Here is a 20993-nt window from a genome sequence, read left to right as displayed (position 1 = left end):
CTCGGAAGGGGAAGGTCTGCAGAAGGTGGAAAGTAATCAGGTTTTGGACCTGGGATAAAAAATAGCCAGACTAGGTTGGGCTGACTCCTTATAATTAATAGTGCGCCTCGTAATAGGATTCTCCAGCCTTCGGTGCTCCCTGGAAACACCTTTTTACATAAGATATTGCTCACGATGGAGCGCAGGGCTGTGATTTATGGGGGTTTGGCCTCCAAGAAGCACCTGGGGAGGTGGCCTGGACGGTGGGAGGTGCAGGGGCCCGGGGCTGAGGGCAGGGAGGGTGCTTCTGTGGGGTTGGCAGCCAGGTCAGGGGAAAGGGCTTTGTAGGGGAATGTTYATGGTGAGATGATCCTGGGGCTCAGACCGCTCTGCTCCGAAAGGGAGGAGGAGGAGAGGGGGTTTTAGGGCAGGAAAATGCTTCACCGTCACAGGGTGGTGCTCAGGGATCAGCAGGAAAGCACCAGCAGGAGCGAGACCCCGGAAATGGGAAGAAGGACGGGGGAGAAATGTTGGGAGAACACAAAAAAAMCCCAGGAGGCGCCACAGCAAAGCAAAGGGCTAAAAACAAACACGGGGCTGCGGAGTGGGAATGAGGGAGAGCWGGGAAGCCTGGAGGAAAGGAAAAAMGGGGAAAAGAGTGGGATGGGGGAAAAAGGGATCTAGGGAGGTTTAGGATGGGGTATATCCCCCTGGAGCACCTCGGAGCCCGCAGGTGTTAAACCCGGCCGGGGATCTCCGTGGATAAATCACCGTAACAAGCGCGTTGTTCTCGTCTGGCCGCAGCCAGCGTGGCACGAACGGGAGAGGKTTGTAATAATTAATAATCATTAGAATAATAATGCATAAAGACAGTAGCAAAGTAATTAGTCAGAGAGGGAGCGCTCGCTAATTGAGGTGGGGAGCTGCAGCCCAAGCAGCCTGGGGAGGAGCAGGGGGAGGGCGTGGAGGATTGAGGGGTGCACAGGAGGATGCCTGGCATGTCCCAGGGGAAAACTGGGGTGTGTGGAACACGGTCCAACCCTCAGCACAGGCTGCAGTGAGTKGGAGCCCCGTGCCTCAGTTTCCCCATCCCTGCACKKGTGCTGTGCGCYGGAAAAGGCTGCGTGARGARTCCCRCGTCCCGCAGGCTTTATTTTGGTTMTTTCGGAAGGAAACCAAGCGGAGYGYGCCAGCCAGGSTCTGTCACATCCCACGGYGTCACTCCATGCCCAGCTGGCTCTTCAGGGCCCGCAGCTGGGCCGTGTGGATGTTGCTGCCGCCGCACACCACGACCACCACGGAGGCCAGCGGGGCCGGCAGCCGCCCCTCGCTCTGCAGCCGCTGCAGCCKCCCCGAGTAGAGCACGGCCAGAGCAGCCCCGCACGCCGGCTGCACCAGCATCCGCTCGTCATCTGCGGGGACACGAGCGGGGGATCACCCACAGAGCCCGGGATCCCCGCACCCCGAGCCCCCCGGTGCCCGCGGCTCACCCAGGAACCGCTCCACGGCCCGCACCGCCTCCGTGTCCTCCACCACCTGCGAGATCACCCGGCACTCCCGGGCGCACTCCAGCGCTCTCGCCGCCACCGTCTTGGCTCCCAGGCACTTGGCCACGCTGSGACAGCCGGGGACGGAGCGGTCACGGCCAGGACACCTCAGGCAGCCCCGGCAGCTCGSCGCACCGTACGGGTGGCTGCTCACCTGGTGATGTCGGGCAGGGTGACGAGCCGGCCGGCTTTGAGCGCCTCGTGGAAGCTGTGAGCTCCCTGCGTCTCGGCGGCGATGATGGGCACGTCCTGCCAGCCCACCTGGTGCAGGCCGGCCACCACACCGGCCAGCAGCCCCCCGCCACCCACCGCCACCACCACGGCGCCTGGTTTGGCCTCCAGAGAGTCCTTCAGCTCCCGGACCAGGCTGGCGTGTCCCTCCCTGCGGGTGAGGGGCAGTGGGATGCAGTCTGGGGCCACCCCGAGCCAGCCCGGATCCCGGGGATGGGGACCGGGACAGGAGTGAGTCCTGGCCGCACTCACCACACCAAGGGGTGGTCGAACGGGTGGATGCTGACCCAGCCCTCTGTCTTAACCAGCTCCTGGGCTCTGCTGTTGGCATCGTCCCACACCTGGGGGGAGAGGGGACAATAGGGGCTCAGCACACAGCCCTCACAACCCAGGGATTGTCCCTTGTCACTGCAGGGCTGGGGGACACCAGAGCGGCTGAGGATTCCCAGGGTGACCCTGCTGCGATGCCGGCGGGCAGGAGGCGGACATTTTGGGATGTTGCTTGCGGTTCGCCAAGCATCAACRAGCAGGTTGAGATCARGCTCAGCCCCCTTTGCACCCCCAGRCCCCGATTTTGGGGGTACCTTGCCGTAGACCTCGACTTTGGCCCCCAGTTCCTCCAGTTTGCGCACGGCGGTGGGGCCGCTGCTGCTGGGGACCACCACGGTGATGGGCAGCCCCAGCTGCTTGGCCGCATACGCCGCTGCCAGACCCGCGTTCCCCCCTGTGGAAAGTGGGGCTCAGGCAGGGCTCGACCCCCCCTGTGCATCCCCAGATTCCTCAGGAGCATCCCCCCAGCTCAGGGTGGATTACCTGAGGAGCAGACGAAGTGGCGGCAGCCCTTCCTGGCAGCCTGAAAGGCAGGAGAGAAAGMGGGGAGGGGGCGGCTGTGTGCCCTCGCTGTGCCCCCCATGAGGGCAGGAGCAGCTCTCTGCACACACCGTGCCCACACTCACATCCTGGCAGAGGTGCCCGATGCCCCGGATCTTGAAGGAGCCCGAGGGCTGGACGTTCTCCAGCTTCATGAAGACCTTGGTGCCCACGGCCTTGGAGAGGGGCAGGCTCTCCAGGACGGGCGAGACGACGTGGAAGGGCTTCTGGCCCCCGACTGGCTGCGCTGCCATGGCCTGACCACGGGTGCTGTGCCCGGGAGAGGCKGTGGAGTCACCAGCTGCCCCCCACGCCTCCCCCCCGCGGCCCCGATGCCCACCCCGGGTTCGGTGCGGAGCACAGGAGCTCCTGGGAAGGGACGGGGCTGTCCCCAGCTGTCCCCAGGGCTGTTCCCTCCCATCTCCGGGATGCAGCAGCACCGATGGCTGTCCCCGGGACAGGCTGTGTCACCCCCTGCTCCATCCTGCTGGTCCCCCGGTGTCCCCAGGCGTCCCGCGCACACCCAGTTCCGGATTACCTGGAGTCCCTCGGGACCTCGCTGCGCGTCCTCACYCACCGCAGGCTCTGCGGGACAGAAGAGGGACAGGTGACGTCGGAGAGGCCGTGCCGGTGTCCCCAGGTCCCCGAGCCCAGCCACGCAGCAGGGGCAAGGGGCAGGGGTCAGACATTGCCCCGGCCCGGCTGTTTGCTCAGCGCTGGGCGGTTTTACAGCCGCGGCGCTGGAGCGSTGCCGAAGGCGCTCGGCCATGGCCGGGCACGCAGCCGGGTGACCCTGCGGGGACAAACACGTGTGGCGCAGCCACCCAGATCCCAGCAGCTTTCACATGCCCAGGAGATGGGATGTGGGCTCCCGGGAGATGGGGGAAGAGGGSAGGCAGCTCCCGGATGATTCTGGGGGCCCTCAAGGGTTTGCGCTGCGTGTTACCGGGTCCAGCCAGAAACACGTACCAGCAGATTTTAGGATTTTGTCCTTGAACCCCTGGGGTAACCAGCGCAGCCTGAACAACCCAAATCCCCAGCCAAGGCACCCCTTATGCCTCCAAACAAGCCATCACATCCCTCTGCCCACTCTGTCAAGCCCCCATCTCACAGCAGCCCCAAAATCCTCTCCAAACTGCCCATTCCGGGGGAATTCAGCCCCTCCAGCCGGGGGAGTCCCCCGAAATGAGCCSCCCAGATCCAGCCGGACATGCTGGGCACCCTTTGGAGAGGGGGCTGCCCCAAGTGACCCAGCCAGAGCCTGGTCTAGCAGGCAGAGCCCCCTCTTTCCTCAGGGACCCCTCCTTGTCACCCAGCCCCGGTGACACCCCCAGGGTAAAAGCCCTACCTCTGCTCCGAGGGGCTGCGCAGCAGCGAGGAGGAGGAAGGTGGGATCGGGAGGAAGGTCCAGGCCTGGCTCCCAGCCCCGCAGCCGCAGAAGGTTCCTCTGTCACTCTGGCCAAGCCTGGAAGCAGAGGGGACACTGCACTGGAATGGACACACCCCAAACAGGGTTCACCGGGAATCCCCCACTATTTCCCGCTCTGCCCCACTGCAGTGACACCAGAATATGGGATTTCAGTCCCCTGACCTCAAGAGTGCTGCAAAACCCCCCAGAGCTCCGCTGCTGGCAGGCACCGAGCAGGGACAGAGCTCCAGGACAGCCCTGTCCCCGCTGGTGCTGGCTCTTGGTGACAATAAAACTTTTATCCTGCTGCCCACACCATCACTTGGCTCCGGAGGGWGCACAGCACASAGCCACGCTGYTCTTGGGGCACCGGGCACGGGAAARGTGGGGCACGAGGAGGATTTATTGAATGGGGGCATCGGGGGGCACAGCTCCCGTCCCTCTGGGGGTCTTTGGAGGGACCACCCCCACACCTCACAACGGRCACAGGCTGCAGCCACTGCCCTGGGGATGGGACAGTGGCAGGAGATGGGGAAAAGGGGAGAAATCCCCCCCAGCTCACAGGGGTGAGGCTGGAGACCCCCTTGGGGAGGAGAACACGTTCCAGCTCAGCCCTGGGCTGCTCCAGGGTCCCTTTCCACCCACCTCACTATCCCCCTTTTGCTTCTTTTGGCTCCATCCCTGCCCTGAGGAAGGCAGTGCCAGGCTGTCACCTGGTCACTTCCCTTGGCCAGGGTCGCTGGGTGACACTGGTGGCAGCTGGGGTGAGATTTAACAACTTTTCGTTTGTTTTTCCACTTTTGAGGAAACAAAAAAAGGGAATCGGCAACTCTGCGGCATTTCCAGTGTGCCCTGTTCCTCCTTGCTGCTCCTTCACCCAGCGATGGTGATCTGTCTGGGGAAACTGAGGCACGGGGACCCCAAAATCACCCCCCCCCCATCACAGGACATCACAGGGGCACCAGGGGACAAAGCTGCTACCATCTCCACCTTACCTGCAGCCTGTCCCAGCACAGTGAGATTTGGACACCTCGCCTTCCCCAGGGCACCCATCCCTCTTTTTGGGGTACCAGCACCCCAAAAACAAAGACCTGCCACCTCCCACCCCCCCACAGCCCCCGGGGAGCCCCAGGGGCCCCCAGCCCCGGTGGGAACCTGGCGCCTTCAAAGCGCTGCCGAGCCGCAGCCCATTAATCCCCCAGTAATGACCTCGTTATTCCTAACGAGGCAGAGCGGATCAAGGGAGCTGCCTAAGAGGATTTTGCACCGCGGGTTTTGGGGATGGGGGCACACAGGTGCCAGAGGAAAGGAAGACAAAAGAGATGAGGGATGGTCTCCCACTCCTGAGGGGCGAGCAGCGGGGCTCCCCCATTCCAGCAGAGAACCCCTCACAGCCTGCACCCCCAAAAAACCCTCCGGGCTGGCCACACCCCCTCCCACCAGCAGAGAAGCGGGATCATCCTGTTAATGGGGTGGGGGCCAGACCCCTGCGTGAGCCCAACCCTGACACAAGCACCAGAGAACCCCAGCAGAGAGCAAAGCACAGCCACCAACACAGAGCACTTTATTTGCCACAGCCAAACCAGCTCACCGCCCTCCTCTCTGCCCCATGGGTGAGCCCCCAGACACCCAGCACCCCCCTTTGCTGGGAAGAGCCCCCCCAAACCAGGCAGCAGCACCCAGGGAAAGGTGCTGGGACTGGAGAGCCCCGTGGCAGGGAGGGGACACGGGGGCTCAGCCCCTCRTGCAGCACAGCCAGGACCCCGAGAGGCAGAAAGAGCAGGGGCTGAGACACCCCACAGCCAGCTGCACCCCCAGAGGGGACAGACGGCCAAGGATGGACAGACAGAGGGCACCGGCGCCCGCTCAGTCCCAGTGGACCTTGACTGGGGGGAAGGTCCAGAGGTCGGGGTGGCCCATGTGCAGCTGGGAGCTGCAGGGGGATGTGCTCCAGCGGAACGGGGGGACATCATCCCACGCAGGGCCACTGACCGCCACCAGCCCGAAGGTGGGGACCATGCCCGAGGAGGTGACCTGGAGATGGGGACACAAAACAGGGTCACGTCAGCACCAGGAACGGGAGCTATGGAGAGGAGCCCCCAGGGGTGTCTGGTCCACACCTTCATGTCGATGCCGCCGTGGCAGCGCTGGCGCAGGGCTGGGAAGGGGTAGGTGCCGTTGGAAGGGTTGAGGTCGGAGCGGGCCGAGATGGCGTTCTCAGCGTTCTGGGGAGGGTCACAGCCYCTGCATCGTGACAGGGGATCCTGCAGGTAGTTGTTGGACCTGCAGAAGGGYCGGGAGAGAGCCACGGTGAAGACATGGAAAAAAAAAACTCCATGGATCGTGGGAAACTCCAGGGTGGAACAGGCAGGTTGGGGGGCCCRGCACACACCGCATCAGGCGGATCATGGAGTCCAGGTCGTGCACCAGCGTCTGGTTGCGGCGGAAGATCTGGGCACGAGGGTTCTTGTCGTAGGTGAACCAGTCCCCGTATTTCCTCACCAGCTCCAGGTTCCCGCTGGCGTTGAAGATCTCCTCGTAGTACCTGGGGTGGGGGGACCCAGTGAGCGGGGCGGGGGACAAGGCCAGCAGTGGCACTGCACGGGGCAGGGCTGGCACTCACGGCACGTTGTAGCTGGCCCAGTAGCCCTGCTGGTACAGCAGCTCTGTCTGATCRGCCACCACCACCAGGCCCCTGTGCTGGGAGGGAGAGCACTGGTCAGAGCACTGGGGACAGTGGGGGACATCCTGGGGGTCCCCACCCCATCACCTCTGTAGCAGCACCCCCTGAGCCTTTAGCCACAGCCCATTGCCCTGTGAGCCCCTGCTGGGGAAGGCAGGATTCCCATTCCCACCGGGATGGGAGAGGAGAGCAGGAGCTCAGGGAGGAACGGGGCCACTCACGGGATCTGCTCCAGCACCGTCAGCAGACCYGGCGTGGGGCTAGCTCTGCCCGGAGTGAAGGCCTTGTAGTCCACCACCATCCACTGGTTGTTGTACCTGCATGGAGAAYGGGGAATGCATCCCTCTGGCAGCCTCCAGCCCATCCCACCCCATCCAGCACCGATTGCCAGCCCCCAGCCCATCCCAACCCCACTCACGTGCCGCTGTTGAAGCGTCTGAAGACCGCRGCCCACTCGGAGCCACTGCGGGCCAGCCGGTTGGCCACGATGTTCCTCAGCCACTCCAGGACGCTGCCCCGGGGCTCCAGGTACTTCCACAGGGCCGGGTTGTTGTTGCCAATGGTGGTTTCCAGCGCTACCTGCRGGGAAGGGAGCGATGGGGATGGCAGTTCCACGGGGTGGGAGCTCCACAGACCAAACCCGCTCACCAAGCCACTGCTGAGGATGTAGAAATCATCCTCGGAGAAGATGGTGCCGGGGTAGGAGGAGAACACCTGCACGCTCCCGGGGATCTCAGATTTGCCTGGAGGGGGAGCAGAGGCATCAGAAGGGGGTTGTGAGGCACAGCCCCCCCTGCCCAGCGCACGCACCGCCGGCCGAGGCGCGGAAGGGCAGTGTGTATTTCTTGATGACGCGCAGCATGGCCTGGTACGAGGTCCACGTGTCGTGGGCCACCAGCAGGTCCCGGTGGCCCGGCAGCAGCTTCACAAGGGCGGAGCAGGACCCTGAGCCCAGGACACGCTGCGGGGAGGAGCGGTTCAGGGCAGACTCCAGGTCCTCCAGGTCACCGCCCAGCTGCAGCAGCCTGAGGGAAACAAGATATGAGGGGTCAGGTGAAGGATACCCCAGAGCTCTCTGTCTGCCTGTCTGTCCATCTCCARCACACCCCAGTGCTGGGAGCACCATGATGGCATGAACAGGGAGGGAAGGTGGAGCAAAGCAGTGGGGAAACTGAGGCAGGGGCTGTGGGGGGAACCCACCAGCCAGCCCAGGGTGTGTAGAGGAGGAGAACCTGCTTTGGCTCCATCCTGCCCCAGCAGTAGAGGACAAGTGCCCAGCAAAGGTGGACAAGGGGGACTGGACACACAGGAATTGTCCCCACAGCACACCAAACCCCAGGACAACCATGGCCCACTCCCCAGCGCCTCTGAGGAGCTGCTTACAGGAAGCCAAAGGGTGCCAGGGTGATCCTGCCCCGGGGGAAGTCCAGGCGCCGRTTGTAGCTGTCCTCCAGCCCCTTCAGCTGCAGCAGGGCCAGGCGCACCTGGGGACAGGGACAGAGCTGGCACCCGGCTCCTGCCAGGAGGGCTGAGAGGTTTGGGGAACTCATTCTCCCAGAGCAGCTGGGTCTCAGTGCCGCTGCAGAGGCACAGGGGGGAAGTGTCCCTGTCACCAAGGTCATGACTCAGCACTCATGGCCAAGGGTGACAAAGTCACCCCCTGTGCACCCCAATAGCAGCACGTGCAGCTCTGGGGGGAGGAAGTCACGAGTCACCTCTACTCACGCCAGGAAGGAGGATGASCACATCCCTGTCATCCTGCCTGGAGCCCGGCCAGGACATCTCGCTGTCCTGTCCCCTCCTCTGGRTTAAAGGCCCAGCTGTCCCAGTGGGGTTCCCCTGGGTGGGGGGACCCCRTCCTCACCTGGTGCCAGTACTCGGGGTCCTGCCCCTTTGCCATCTGCTCCTCCATCCAGGCCAGGTTGGCCTCCAGGTAGTCCCGCAGCTTCTGGCAGTACTCGCTCTCGTACTTGAAGGGGCCACAGTAGCCCACCATGGTGTTCATCCAGTGCATGTACATCAGCTGGGGGACACGGCCGTGTGTCACCGGCGGGGACAGCCAGCGGAGGGACCACACCACGTCCCGCAGATCCCCATTTCGGGAGGGGTCCGCCCTTACCTGCTCGGTGACCGCAGCCTCGGCCAGCCCGGCGGCRTAGGCCTGCAGGCTGTCATTGTACGAGGCGTTGGTGGTCACCTCCAGGAAAGCCCAGCTGTGGGGTGGGGACACAGGGGGTCACGGCACGGGTGGGACAGGGGAGGGCCCGGCTGGGGCAATCCCGGCCCCGTCCCGACCCACGCGGGTCAGCCCAGCCCGTCCGGTCCCGTCCCTACCCGACGTGGGGGATRCGGTCATCCAGGCTGGCCCAGGCGACAGCGCCAGGGTGGCGGCCGGGGAGGACGCGCAGCCGCTCGGAGCCCGGCTCCAGCAGCACGGAGACATTGCGGGGCACCGGGGACGGGGCTGCGCCGGCCGGGACAGCGGAGAGGAGCGGGGACAGGAGCGGGGACAGGAGCGGGGACAGCAGCCAAGCCACCAACAGCGCCCGCGGGGCCGCCATGGCGGGCACACCGAGGGGCGGGGCCAGGAGAGGCCACGCCCCCAGCAGCGCCGCCGTGCTGTGAATGGACCCTTTGAGAGGCGGGGCTCCAATGTGACCACGCCCACTAAAGCGTCCAGGGCATTGATAGGGCGGTTTGTTATTGGGGGCGGGCGCGAGTGTGGCCACGCCCCCAGTGACGCTCCCGTGTGTGAATGGGGCAGGGCTGGTTTGGGGCGGGGCGTGCGGATGGCCACGCCCCAACAGCAGAGCTATCCTCGGGCACGGCCGGGGTGGGGGCGTGGTTTGAGCCGTGGCCACGCCCCCTGYCCGCTCGGTGGTCGCAGGACCCCCTGTCTGTCCCCAGCACCCCCTTGTCCCGCCCTGCTGCCCCACGGCCCCACGCTCACAGCCACGCGGGTCACCCCTGACACCCACAGTCCCGTGTCACCGCTCCCAGCGCCCGCGGGAGATGTGCGCAGGTTCCCCTCTCCCCGCCCCAGCCCTGCCCCGCCCTTGGGGACCCCGCGTGGAGCCCCTCGGGTGGGCACCCTCGGCGTGTCCCCGTTTTGGGGGCAGGGGGATCACACGAGGTGCTGGTGCCTTCCTTGGGCCTCAGCCCCGCGGCAGCGCCGGCCTTGTGCAATCCCGGCCGGCGCCTGTTGACTGCCTTCCGCTCCTCCTCCTCCTCATCTGGCGGGCAAAGTCCCCCTCCTGCGCTGGGAGCAGGGTCTGAGGGCTTGGACCCCCACCCGCATGGCACAGTCACGGTGCGGGGCACAGTCACCCTGGAGAGTCCCCAGTGGGGCTGGAAAAGGTGCCACACGCCCTGTCCTGGGCAGGGCAGCGTCCCAAAGGCACCGCTCGTGTGGTGGAGCCCAGCGCATCCCAGCAGCTCCCAGTTCATGCTGGTAATGTCCCAGTGCTGCCCAGTGCCCTCCTCCTGCCGAGTGAGACCACTCGGRCACCCGGACCCGGCCACTCGTGGGTGCAGAAACCAGGGCAGGTGCAGAGGGACACACGCCATGTGGCAAACACCCAAATTTGGCCTGAAACCAGAAAAACCGGTTGAGAAAGCGGCAATGTCCCAACGGGGTCAGGGGGCCATGCCCCTGCCAGCTCCTAGCAGGACCAGGACCTGCACCCAGCGGGCGCCACCAGCTTTTTTGTGTCAGGGGTGACCCGGGATCCTGGGGGACACCCATCCAGTGCCCATCCAGCCGGGCACTGCTTTTATTTTATTTTTTTTTTTTCCTTTCCCCTTATCCGTGGAGAAGGATAGAATGCAACTTCGGGGAGAAACCGGCCAGGGTGGGAAATAGATCTCTGAATAATCCCATCACGATTTTGGGGCTCCGGCCATGGGGGCCAACGTGCACCCCGCAAACAGGGCACGGGGGTCTGCAGGGGGCGGGGGTGAGGCTGGGGTGTCCTGGAGCTGGGGACACGGGTGCGGAAAGGGGCACCAGCAGCAGCCTGGGACCCTCTGCGGGGTCTCGGCCACCAGCACGGGGGTCTGTGCTCSAGGCTGTCCCACCACGGGCCACCATCCGCGGCTGTGCCTGCGATGAGCTCGCCCGGTCTCAGAGGGTCACCCCAAAGCGGCTGCAGCACCCAGGGTGAGTGTCCCGGCCTGAGAGCGACGGGACGGGGCAGAGACCCGCGTTTGTGTCCCCTGTCCGCAGCCAGCCAGCCCGCCCGCCGCGTGGGAAAGTGTCGCTGTCGCTTTAAGGGCGGAGGGTGGCGGCCCCTTTAAGGCGGGGGGGCGGGGGGATCAGCTGCCCGCGCACGGCAGCGGGGCCGCGCCGACACGGTGGGTCCGAGCCGCGGGTGGGGTCCCCGGTACCCCCATCCAGCCCCGCATCCCCGCTCCCCGCATCCCCGCCCGGGATCCCCCACCCCACCCCACCGCGCTCCCCGTCCCCACCCGCACCGCGGCCCCCCGTCCCCTCCCTGTCCCCTCCCTGTCCCCAGGGGTGTCCCCAGGGGTGTCCCCAGGGGTGTCCCCAGAGGTGCCCCCAGCCCTCCGTGGGGTGTGGGTGCCATCCCCCGCCCCCTCAGCTCGGGGTGGCCCCGGGGCTGAGACCCCCCGGCGGGGCCGTGGCGCAGCGGCGGAGGCTCAGCCTGCCYGCGGGGGCCTCTGCTTTTTATCCATTCCTTTATTTTTATCATTAATTTTAATTTCCATTTTTATTATTAATTTTTATTGATTTTTAACCCCTCCTCGCCCCGCCCGGGGAGCGCGGGATGGGGGTCCGGGGGCGGCCCCCGCTCTGTCCCCCCGGGGGTCGCTGCCGGCGGTAGGTGTCCCCCGGGCTGTCCCCACCATGGGGCAGGGGACCGCGGGGCTGGCCGGGGTGCCCAGCCTGGCCGGGGTGCTGCCAGCCGGGACCCCGCTGCTGCTGCTGGACGTGGGGCGCACGATCCCTGCCGGGGGGGATGCTCTGAGCCACGCACGGGGCCTGGATGTGAGTCTGAGGGCTGCGGAGGCCTTGTGGGGACGCTGAGAGGGATTTGGGTACTGCCGGGGTGGGGGGTCCCGTCCCTGTTCCCCCGTCCCCGCCATCGCTGCAGGGATCTCACCAGGATTTCCTCCGCTGCTGYTTTTCTCCTCTGAAACCCTCGCTGCCGGCCAGGCCGGCGCCTTCCCAGGGCCGGGGGTGSGTGTGGGCCGTGTGGGGACAGGGACGGGGTGGGGACAAGGGTTTCCACCTCTGCTGGCCCTGGCACAGCCCTCGGCCCACGCACAGGTAGCACAGATGGGGAAAGCGAGGCAGGGATGACAAAAAGCAGCCCCACAGAGGGGTGGGGACTCCCTGGCAGCCCGCGGGGAGGGCGGTGGGTGCTGGGGTGGGGTGGGACTCAGGTGCCCGGCTCGGGCCCCTCCGCTCTTGCCCCACAGTGCTGGGAGGTTCGGAAACACAACAGCTCCGAGTGGTGCCACTTCATCCGGAGCAACCCCGACTGCCGGCTCGACGGCGGCTTCCTCGACTACCTCGATGGGGTGTTCTGCGTCTTCCCGCCCCGGCTGCTGCCCCTGGCCGTCACCCTCTATGTAAGGACAGGAGCGGGGCGGTGCCGGGGGTGCTCCGCTGTGGGGACCCCACTGACCCCTCTCTGTGCCGCCCCTGACCCCACAGGCTCTCTGGCTGCTGTACCTGTTCGTCATCCTCGGTGTGACAGCGGAGAAGTTGTGAGTGGCCCCGCAGAGGAGGGGACTGTCCCCAGAGTGACCGGGAGTGCCGTGGTCCCCAAGCAGCCCCATCATCTGTGTCATTCTCTGCCCTTGCAGCTTTTGTCCCAACTTATCAGCCATCTCCACCAACCTGAAGCTGTCCCACAACGTGGCAGTATCCTTGGCAAATCACAGGGGACCTCAGCCAGGAGGAGGGATGTGGGGACAGGGCAGGGGAGGTGGCTGTGGCAGGGTCACTCTGTGTCCCCTYGACACCGTGCCATGGAATACCAATTTGGAGCCTGAGCTGGAGGTGACAGAGGGACAAGYGGTCACGTGCTGGCACTGGGCAGGAGCGCACAGCACCCGTGTCCCCACGGGGAGGAGGCTGCCAGGCCTTTTCCTTGACGTGCTCTCTCCATGGTGTCACCTTCCTGGCCTTTGGGAACGGGGCACCCGATGTCTTCAGTGCTGTGGTGGCCTTCTCTGACCCCCGGACAGCGGGGCTGGCGATCGGGGCCATCTTTGGTAAGGGCTGCCAGCTCCTCCCAGAGAGCTGCTGGCTTGGGGCAGGGTGTTTGGGGTGTTGTGTTGGAGCTGTGGGATGTCCCCACATCCCCAGACAGTCCYGTTGTGTTGGCAGGTGCCGGCGTGTTCGTCACCTCAGTGGTGGCCGGGGGCATCGCCCTGGTCAAGCCCTTCACGGCCGCCTCCAGGCCCTTCCTCAGGGACGCCATCTTCTACATGGTGGCCGTGTTCCTCACCTTCATGGTCCTCTACTTGGGCAGGATCAGGCTGGCAGAGGCTCTGGGTGAGCGCTGTGGGGTTCGGTGGTGGTAGGAGTACCCTGGGGGAGTGGTGGGAGCTCTTTGGGGGTGGTGGGAGCACTCTGGGGGCAATGGGAGCACCCTGGAGACAGTGGGAGTGCCATGGGGTGGTGGGAGCACTCTGGGGTGATGGTGGGAACACCCTGGGGGTGCCATGACCCCCCTCACTCCCCACCCCAGGTTACCTGGGGCTCTACGTGTTCTACGTGCTCACCGTGGTGCTCTGCACGTGGATTCACCGGCGGCAGCGCGGGGACGGGCTGGCCCCTGCCGGACCCTGGGAACCAGGTAAGGGCTGCGGGGCTGGGAGGGGAGCCCTGGCATTGTGGGATCCCCTCCCACTGCCCTTGCCCCTTCCTCTTCCCCCCAGAGCTGCCCACAGATGTGGAAGAGCCGGAGTCCTCGGGCACCAACAGCAGTGACTACGGTGCGTTATTCCCTCTGCTCCATCATCAGGGGTCCCACGTGTGACTGAGCCCGTGGGGTGGCCCTGGGGACACACACAGGGACCATGGAAGGGCTGGGGCAGGGACAGAGAGCCCCCACCCTGCTGAGCCCCCGTGGCCCCTCGCAGGGGAGGAGTACCGGCCCCTGCTGCCCTCCCGGGAGAGCTCCCTGCGCATCCTGGCCACGGCGCTCAGCCCCTTGGACCAGCGCAAGTGGAGGAGGAAGCCCTGGTACTGGCGGCTCTTCAAGGCCCTCAAGGTGAGGGGAGGGGGACACGAGGCAGGAGGAGCCCCCAAGGGGTGTCCCTGTCCCCCCGGGGATTTGCAGTGGGGATGGTGGGACGGGAACAGGGGGTTGGGAGCGGGCTGTGGGGCAGACCCCCATGGTGTCCCCTGTCCCAGGTGCCCGTGGAAATGGTGCTGCTGCTCACCGTTCCCGTGGTGGACCCCGACAAGGAGGACCTGAACTGGAAGAGACCCCTCAACTGCCTGCACCTCCTGACCAGCCCCCTGCTCTGTGTCCTCACCCTCAAGTCGGGCGCCTGTAAGAGCCTGGGATGGTCCCATCCTCCAGGAGGGGACAGGGCTGAGGTGGCCACCAAAGCCTGGGAACAGCAGGAGCACTTCAGAGCTGGGTCCCTATTGAGGGGAGGGAGGATGGGCAGTGGAGAGCCAGGCTGGGGGTTTGATTTGCAGCTGGTTTGCACTCCACAGGGATGGGGGCTTGGGCACCCAGAATCCAGGCCGTGGGTGGACAGTGGGGCAGGCCTGGCCTGCCTGGGGAAACTGAGGCACAGAGTAGAGGTGGCTTTAGCTSACAGGGCTCCTGCCTCAAGTGTGGTGGGATCCTGCCCCAGCCTCCCTGATGCCCCCTCTCCCCACCCCGTGCAGATGGGCTGTACCAGATCCAGGGCATCTTCCCAGTCTGGGCACTGGTCACACTGGTTGCCTCTGCCCTGGCCCTCATCGTCTTCATGGCCACGAGCAACGAGGAGCCACCCAAGTATCACTGTGTAAGGTGTCCCCTGTCCCCGAGCACCCACTGGGGACAGCCCAGCCTGCTCCAGACTGGGGGCAGAGCAGGAAGCTGGACCRTCCCCAGTGTCCCCAGGAGGGCCTGGCTGGAGGCCTGCAGGGTCCTGGGKATGCACCAGGGATGGGCTGGCTCCTCTTCCCGCCAGGCGTTTGCCTTCCTGGGGTTTTTGGCCAGCGCCATGTGGATCAACGCCGCCGCCACGGAGCTGGTGAACATCCTGCGCACCCTGGGYGTCATCTTCCAGCTCAGCAACACYGTGCTGGGCCTGACCCTGCTGGCCTGGGGCAACAGCATCGGGGGTGAGGGCTCTGCTGGTCCCCAGTGCCCCCCTGGCACAGCCTGGGGTCCCCCCGGCCATCCCCACAGTGTCCTTTTGTCCCTCTGCAGACACCTTCTCCGACCTCACCATGGCCCGGCAGGGCTATCCCCGCATGGCCTTCTCCGCCTGCTTCGGGGGCATCATCTTCAGTATCCTTTGGCTGCCAGGGCCGGGCTGGGGGCACCAGGGCCAGGAGCTGCCTCAGTTTCCCTGCCCACAGCCCAGGGAGAGCCCCTGGTGCTGTGGCAGCCCCGGAGAGGATCCATCCCAGAGTCCCTCCAATGCTGGCATCCTCCCCGGTGCTCCCACGGTGTGGGGGGACAGGAAGGCATTGGGGAGGTGCAGGGACAGAGCCAGCAGCACCCCTGTCCCCACAGCTGTTCCAGCCCAGCTGGGCAGGAGTTKGGGCTGGAAYGTGGCARTTTGGGATCTGCCAAAGGGAAGGAGGAGAAGAGGCTGTGCCTCCCATTGTCAGATTTTGGGGGGTTCCCAGCCCGGGCTGCAGCCCCTCCTCCTCTCCGAGTTGTATTCACCCCAGGCAGGGAATGTTTTGGCTGGGAACGCAGGGAGGTGCAGGAAGGAGGAGGAGGAGGAGGCTGTGGGGCTGAGGGATGTGGTCAGTGCTGTGTCCATCCTGAACGTGCCCCAGACATCCTGGTCGGYGTGGGGCTGGGCTGCCTGCTGCAGATGACCAGCAGCCAGCCGCTGGTGAAGGTGAGGCTGTGGGGACACAGGACAGGGGCAGGGTGGCAGCAGGACCCCGGTGTCACCCCATCACCCCCATCACCCCCTCTCTCGGCAGCTGGAGCCCGACAGCCCGCTGGTGTGGGTGCTGGCGGGGGCGCTGGGGCTCAGCCTGGTGTTCTCCTTCGTGACGGTGCCGGCGCAGTGCTTCCAGCTGGGAAAGGCCTATGGCRTCTGCCTCATCGCCTACTACCTGCTGTTCCTGTGCGTGGCCCTGCTCACCGAGTTCAGGGTGATCCGTTTCCCCACGCCCTGACACCCCAGGGCTCTCACTCTGCCTTCCCAGCAGTGATGTCCCCTCCCTGTCCCTGGTGGGGACAAGGACAGCTCAGCCGTGCTGCTGCAGGTGCCAGCCCAGCCTCAGGCTTGCTCTTCGGAGAGGGGAGGGTTCGGGGAAGGGGCTGTCAGTGCCCTCATCCTCTCTTCACTCTGTTCAATCCCTGTAATTTAGGGAACTCTGGGCAGGAGTTGAGCCCTTGGCGGTGTCTGGAGGGGAGGATGGGGAAGCTCCAGCTCAGGGAGGCTTTGTCTCCTCAGTTGCTGCCCCTTCCCCTGCTCAGCTCCCTGCAGCCRCCCTGGCAGAGCTGGGGCAGTTGTGCCACAGGGGGTGACACTGCCACCAGCCCAGGCACACAGATTTGTCCTTGGGAAGGACATCCCTGCTGGCATGGAGCTGGCACAGCCACACCGGGCTGAGGGGACACAGTTCAGTGCAAGCCAAGCCTGAGGGAAAACAAACCCCAAACCAAGCAAGGCTGGTTTCCCCTGCTGTTTTTTAGCGATGTTTTTTCAACCTGGTTTCAGATCCTACTTTTTCTCCTCCCCYTGGGGTGGGCAGAGCTGTAGGAAAGGACTTGGAGGTTTCCACACACAGTGTTGACCTCTGGCAGGACTAGATTTAGGCACTGTAAAAAAGTTGCAATAAAAAAAAAAAAACAAACACAAACCCAACCTTGACTTTTGCCTGGCGCCAGGGCCGCTTCTGCTCTGTGCTGTGACACAGCCCTTACTCAGCACGGAGCCTTTGGAGGGGAGAGGGAACAGCCAGGGCTGAGGCAGCAGAGGACCCAGGGACRCCCAGAGCGGTTTTCCCGAGGGATGGGGAAGTGGTTTGATGTCCCAAGAGCAGTCACATGTGTCACGGTCACTGCACGGGTCAGCACGGCTCGGTCCCTGGGGACAGGGACACCTGCAGGGCTGCCCATCGTGCCAGGGGAAGGYTCCTGCTCCCAGGGGAGTGGAATGGACGGGCTGGTGTGCTGCTCCCAGCTGCAGGGTCCACAGGACACAAATTGTCATCCCAGAGGGACAGCCACAGCCCTGCCCTGTGGGAGAGGGGRGTGTTGTGCAAGCCCCACAACTGTCAGACCTGGTTCCTTATCCTTTCCTGACAGGCCCAGAACATTTCTCCTTTTTCTAACAGATACCAGCAGCTTTCACAAAACAAATAACGCTCCCCGTGCCTGCAGCCATTGGCTGTGCCCTGGGCCTGCCGGGAGGAGCTGGGACACAGCCCCCAATTCCTGCCACAGGCAGGGCTAAAGCAATGGAAACCACGGCAAACGTCCCAGGGCAGAGGCACAAACACCCCTCCCGGCCTCAACACTGCGCTGGTGCAGCTTTGGAAAACCTAATTCTGAGCAAGTTATTTTGATGTTTAGGGAAAATCCTGGCAGGGGAAGGGTAGAAGGGAAGCTGGGCTCTGTAATGTCCTGGAATGCCAAGCAGGTAAAATATTGCCAACAAAAGCACTTGCCACTGGACAGGGCAGGCAGGCTCCTCTTGAAACCCTGGGAATGCTCCAGCTCGGCCAAACCCCATCTCTGGAATAACACGGGGAAAGAGGAAAGGAAGCCTTTACAAAGCCGAGGATGCTCTTTATTAGTGCCTGAAAAAAAAATCTAGAGAACATCTGACAGACACGTCCATAAAATCGCGGGATTTTAATAAACAAAACGCCAGCATACAAAATCCTGCAGTGCTTCCTCCCGTGCTCCCTGCAAAATGATTGTCTCCGTCGTCAGTCYGTGTGTCAGGGGAGGGAGAGGAGGATAAATAGAAGGGGATGCCCCGTACTCAAACTTGGTTTCCTTCCAAAGTCATATGGAAGAAGCAAACTGCTGCCGCCCTCCGTGGGTTACAAAAATAATGAACACGGGAAGGTGGGGGAGGATCAGCCCCGGGGAGGAGCACCCTGACCCCCAGCCCAAGCCCTCCAGGGAGCCCTGCTCTCRCATGAACAGCAGGTCAGTGCTCCCCTCAACACAGCTTAAAGCCACAGCTCCTTTCACACCCAGAAAACAACCCCCAAAAGAAAAAAAAAATTAAGTCACTGACAGCCCTGCCAGGAGCAATAGGCTGTGGGGAATGTGGAGATTAAACACGGCCACATTTTTTTTCCCCACTAACCTTCACAATGCTCATTCTTCCTGCCCACAATTTAAAGCACAATAAACACCATCTCCTGCAGCCCCAAGACTAATCTGGATAAAGCTCCGGAACTGCCACTCCATGCAGAGCGACTGTGAGAGCAACAACCGCGCTGCTCGTTAATTTGTGGGTGAATTTATGGTTTGGAAAACAGCCCTTTAAGGTCCTTCACGGGTCAGCTCAGTTTCATACCTGCAAGTATCCACAAAGGAAACAAAGAGTTGCCGTGAATTTGGCAAGGAGTGTGTGCTGCCTGGGAAGCTGCTCACCCACTCCTTCCAAGTGCTCAGGGAGGGAGAGATTTCCAGAAGCAGTCCGGTCTTGCCTCCTTCAAAGTCTCACCCACCCAGGAAATGCTCCTGAGCTGCCCAGGTAGGATCAGCCCTCTCCTGCTGTCCTTGTGCCATGCAGTGAGGCCAAGGAAAACACAGGGATGTGGGACAAAGGGAATGGGGACAGGGATCTCCCCCTGCCTGATGCACTCAGAGGAAGGGGGAAGCTCCACTCTTAGTCCAGACCTGAGGAAACATCAAACAGCACGAGGAGAGGGAAGCTCCCAGCTGCCAGGGAATTCCAGCCCTCAGCACYGACAGGGCAAAGAGGGACCTGGAGAGAGGCTCCAGAGAGTGATGACACAACTGTCACAATCACACAGCAAATGTTGGGAAAGGCTCCCTTTTCCCCCTTCCTCCCCATCCCTCAGCTCCCAGGTGTGGCAGCTCAGAAAAGCAGATGGGTGAGCAGAATTGTTTTCCATGTCCCTCCTGCATCCAAAATCCAGGAGAGCAATGGAGCTWTTCAGTGGATCTTCCCATGACCTGACTGATGTTCTCCAGCCTGAGGAACATCCCTGTGAGGGAGGAGCCCCACTCTGGGCTGGGACTGGCTCCAGTCCAGAGCCAGGACTGGGGACTGACCACCAGGACTGTGTGATGCCCAGGAGCTCTCCTAAACTCGCCTAAATCCAGAGCCAGGCAGAAGAAAGCCAGACTTGGAGCTGCAAACCCTTCCACTCCTCCTCCCAGTCATTGATTGGAGCTAAGGACCAGCCAGAGAGGTTTTACAGGGCAAGTGTCCAAGTGGCAGAGCCCAAAAGTCACATCACCCTGCAGAATCCCCCTCCCTGAACACACTTTGGGGTTTGTGGAGTGACCCCAAGCCCAGGCAGGACTGACCAGCAGTGATGCAGATACAGCAGTCTCTCCAAAGCCCTGTCCCACCTATGGTCACAACATGATGAGGTGCTGGCCCTCAGAACTGCTCAGGAACAGCTAAATTCAATAATCAGAGCTGGAGCTACTACAGGGAGTGCATCTAGGTGTGGGAAAAAGGAGGGGGAAGGCAGCCTGCCCTTCCAAAGTGCTGAGATTTCACACCACCTCCCCCTTCCATGCAGAAGGGAAGTGGAGAAGAAAACAAAAACTCACTCCCTGATCTTTTATCCCTAGGTTAATGGTACCCTTTGAGCAAAAGGGATCTTCAAAAAGGGCCCAAGTTTTAATATTAAGCAGGTGACCTCAGCGAATTCCCTGCTGTTAATGGATTACAYGTCCCTTTCCCCAAGGTCTGTTAGTGGTGAAACAAGCAGCAGGAGCTGGAGCCTGGCAGGTGGCTCAGAGGGACAAGGGCTCTGCTCTGCCCAGATGAGCAGGGTGCTCCATCCTGGGCTCTGCCTTTCCAGCCCCCACTGCTGGGAGGGAGCTTTGATCCCTACACTGGTACACTGACAGATCTATATACACCCTCCCCAAGTACAGGCTGGGAGGGAATTCTCTAGTTATTGCATAGAAGGTGGCTCGCGTTAGCTCAGCCTAAATGACGGTCTGGGAGCGCTGTCGGAGGCTCAGGGGCTTCAGAGAGCTGCTGGAAGCAGARGCAGGCTCCTGCAGTGGGGTCTGAGATTCCTCTTTCCTGGAGTGCTCCTCGTACCATTCCTGCAGCGGGAGAGCAAACACACACGGATCAGGCCGGGCCCCTCGCTGTGCCCCCGAAGGCAGAGCCTTCTGCCACTCTGCCTKGGCAGGGCACGTTTGTTCAGGCACAGAGGGCTCTTGCCAAAGCCCTGGACACGGCCTGAACTCCTGCAACAACCCAGGTGGATTGCACCAAGACCTTGCCACCACACCCAAATGTGGGCAAGGGAACATCCCTCCTTCAGGATGTCCCTCCTGAGCATTTAGGGCTTGAGTAATGCTGTTCCCATGATGACTGGGATTTGCAGAGCTGCTCCTGATGCCAGGCAGCACCCAGGTGTTTCAGGGTGTCACACCCCTGAGTCACAGACCAAGCAGAGCAGGCAGGGCGCTTCCGTGCAGCCCCACAGTAAATAACACATTTATTTTATTTAGGGGGGCTCCAGATTCATCCCTGTCTGCTCCAGGGACAAAGGACAGATTCAAACATTACCAGATTAATTCTAATCATTACATTCATCCATGACCTTCAAATACCTTTGGCAGGACAGTGACCAAACCCACTGCAGAAAGCTCCTGACCACCAAGGGCACYGGCAGGAAGGTGCTAAAAATCCAGGGAATCTGCTGATTCCTGTGTTTSCCACCTCACTCAGCCTGCAGAGCAGCCCTGCTTGGAGAGCCCCCGGTTCTGTGACAGACAGACAGACACGCCTAAGCTCCAACACAGCCACATTCCAGAGGTTTAAGAGCTCTGTGCTCAGCAGCCAAGCCCCAGGCAGCACCAGGCAGTGCTCACAGCCCCAAGAGACACCTGGGGAGCCCAGGGCAGCTCAGCCAAGCAGA

General features: G+C 63.1%; 4 protein-coding genes across 5 annotated transcripts in view; 1 reads left to right on the top strand and 3 right to left on the bottom strand.

The window, feature by feature from the left end:
- Nucleotides 1-1171: 1171 nt before the first annotated feature.
- On the bottom strand, nucleotides 1172-4070 carry SDSL (serine dehydratase like). Its single transcript, XM_057374202.1, has 9 exons — nucleotides 3976-4070; nucleotides 3166-3212; nucleotides 2714-2897; nucleotides 2571-2610; nucleotides 2342-2481; nucleotides 2010-2098; nucleotides 1681-1908; nucleotides 1470-1594; nucleotides 1172-1391 (listed from the first exon to the last, which is right to left on the bottom strand). Exons 3-9 carry the CDS (start codon nucleotides 2879-2881, stop codon nucleotides 1198-1200), a joined length of 984 nt encoding a protein of 327 aa, XP_057230185.1. The 5' UTR covers nucleotides 2882-2897; nucleotides 3166-3212; nucleotides 3976-4070; the 3' UTR covers nucleotides 1172-1197.
- Nucleotides 4071-5161: 1091 nt separating this feature from the next.
- Nucleotides 5162-9318, bottom strand: PLBD2 (phospholipase B domain containing 2). 2 transcript variants are annotated; one of them, XM_057374198.1, is made up of 12 exons: nucleotides 9053-9317; nucleotides 8838-8931; nucleotides 8583-8741; nucleotides 8102-8202; nucleotides 7529-7743; nucleotides 7367-7461; nucleotides 7137-7297; nucleotides 6940-7035; nucleotides 6659-6730; nucleotides 6428-6580; nucleotides 6156-6318; nucleotides 5163-6069 (listed from the first exon to the last, which is right to left on the bottom strand). In XM_057374198.1, exons 1-12 carry the CDS (start codon nucleotides 9277-9279, stop codon nucleotides 5902-5904), a joined length of 1704 nt encoding a protein of 567 aa, XP_057230181.1. In that variant the 5' UTR covers nucleotides 9280-9317; the 3' UTR covers nucleotides 5163-5901. The 2 variants fall into 2 exon arrangements, with proteins under 2 accessions (XP_057230180.1, XP_057230181.1); XM_057374197.1 differs by having other exon boundaries at nucleotides 5162-6069; nucleotides 7137-7461; nucleotides 9053-9318.
- Nucleotides 9319-11019: 1701 nt separating this feature from the next.
- On the top strand, nucleotides 11020-17697 carry SLC8B1 (solute carrier family 8 member B1). The gene is made up of 15 exons (XM_057374199.1): nucleotides 11020-11726; nucleotides 12161-12313; nucleotides 12399-12451; nucleotides 12551-12609; nucleotides 12857-12961; nucleotides 13077-13244; nucleotides 13441-13548; nucleotides 13631-13687; nucleotides 13835-13965; nucleotides 14109-14250; nucleotides 14598-14719; nucleotides 14888-15041; nucleotides 15130-15210; nucleotides 15711-15775; nucleotides 15864-17697. The coding sequence occupies exons 1-15, from the start codon at nucleotides 11586-11588 to the stop codon at nucleotides 16059-16061; spliced, it is 1737 nt and encodes a 578-aa protein (XP_057230182.1). The 5' UTR covers nucleotides 11020-11585; the 3' UTR covers nucleotides 16062-17697.
- Nucleotides 17698-17703: 6 nt separating this feature from the next.
- TPCN1 (two pore segment channel 1) overlaps nucleotides 17704-20993 on the bottom strand; it is a 40527-nt gene continuing 37237 nt past the window's right edge. The window contains exon 26 of the mRNA XM_057374203.1: nucleotides 17704-20169. Within this exon, the coding sequence (XP_057230186.1) occupies nucleotides 20047-20169 (123 nt within the window). The 3' untranslated portion in view covers nucleotides 17704-20046. The remainder of the gene's footprint in view (nucleotides 20170-20993) is intronic.

This window comes from Malurus melanocephalus, unplaced genomic scaffold (assembly GCF_030028575.1).
Source record: "Malurus melanocephalus ecotype Western Australia unplaced genomic scaffold, MMel_1.1 scaffold_219, whole genome shotgun sequence".
Classification (NCBI taxonomy): domain Eukaryota; kingdom Metazoa; phylum Chordata; class Aves; order Passeriformes; family Maluridae; genus Malurus; species Malurus melanocephalus.
This window is presented reverse-complemented; position numbering and strand designations above follow the sequence as displayed.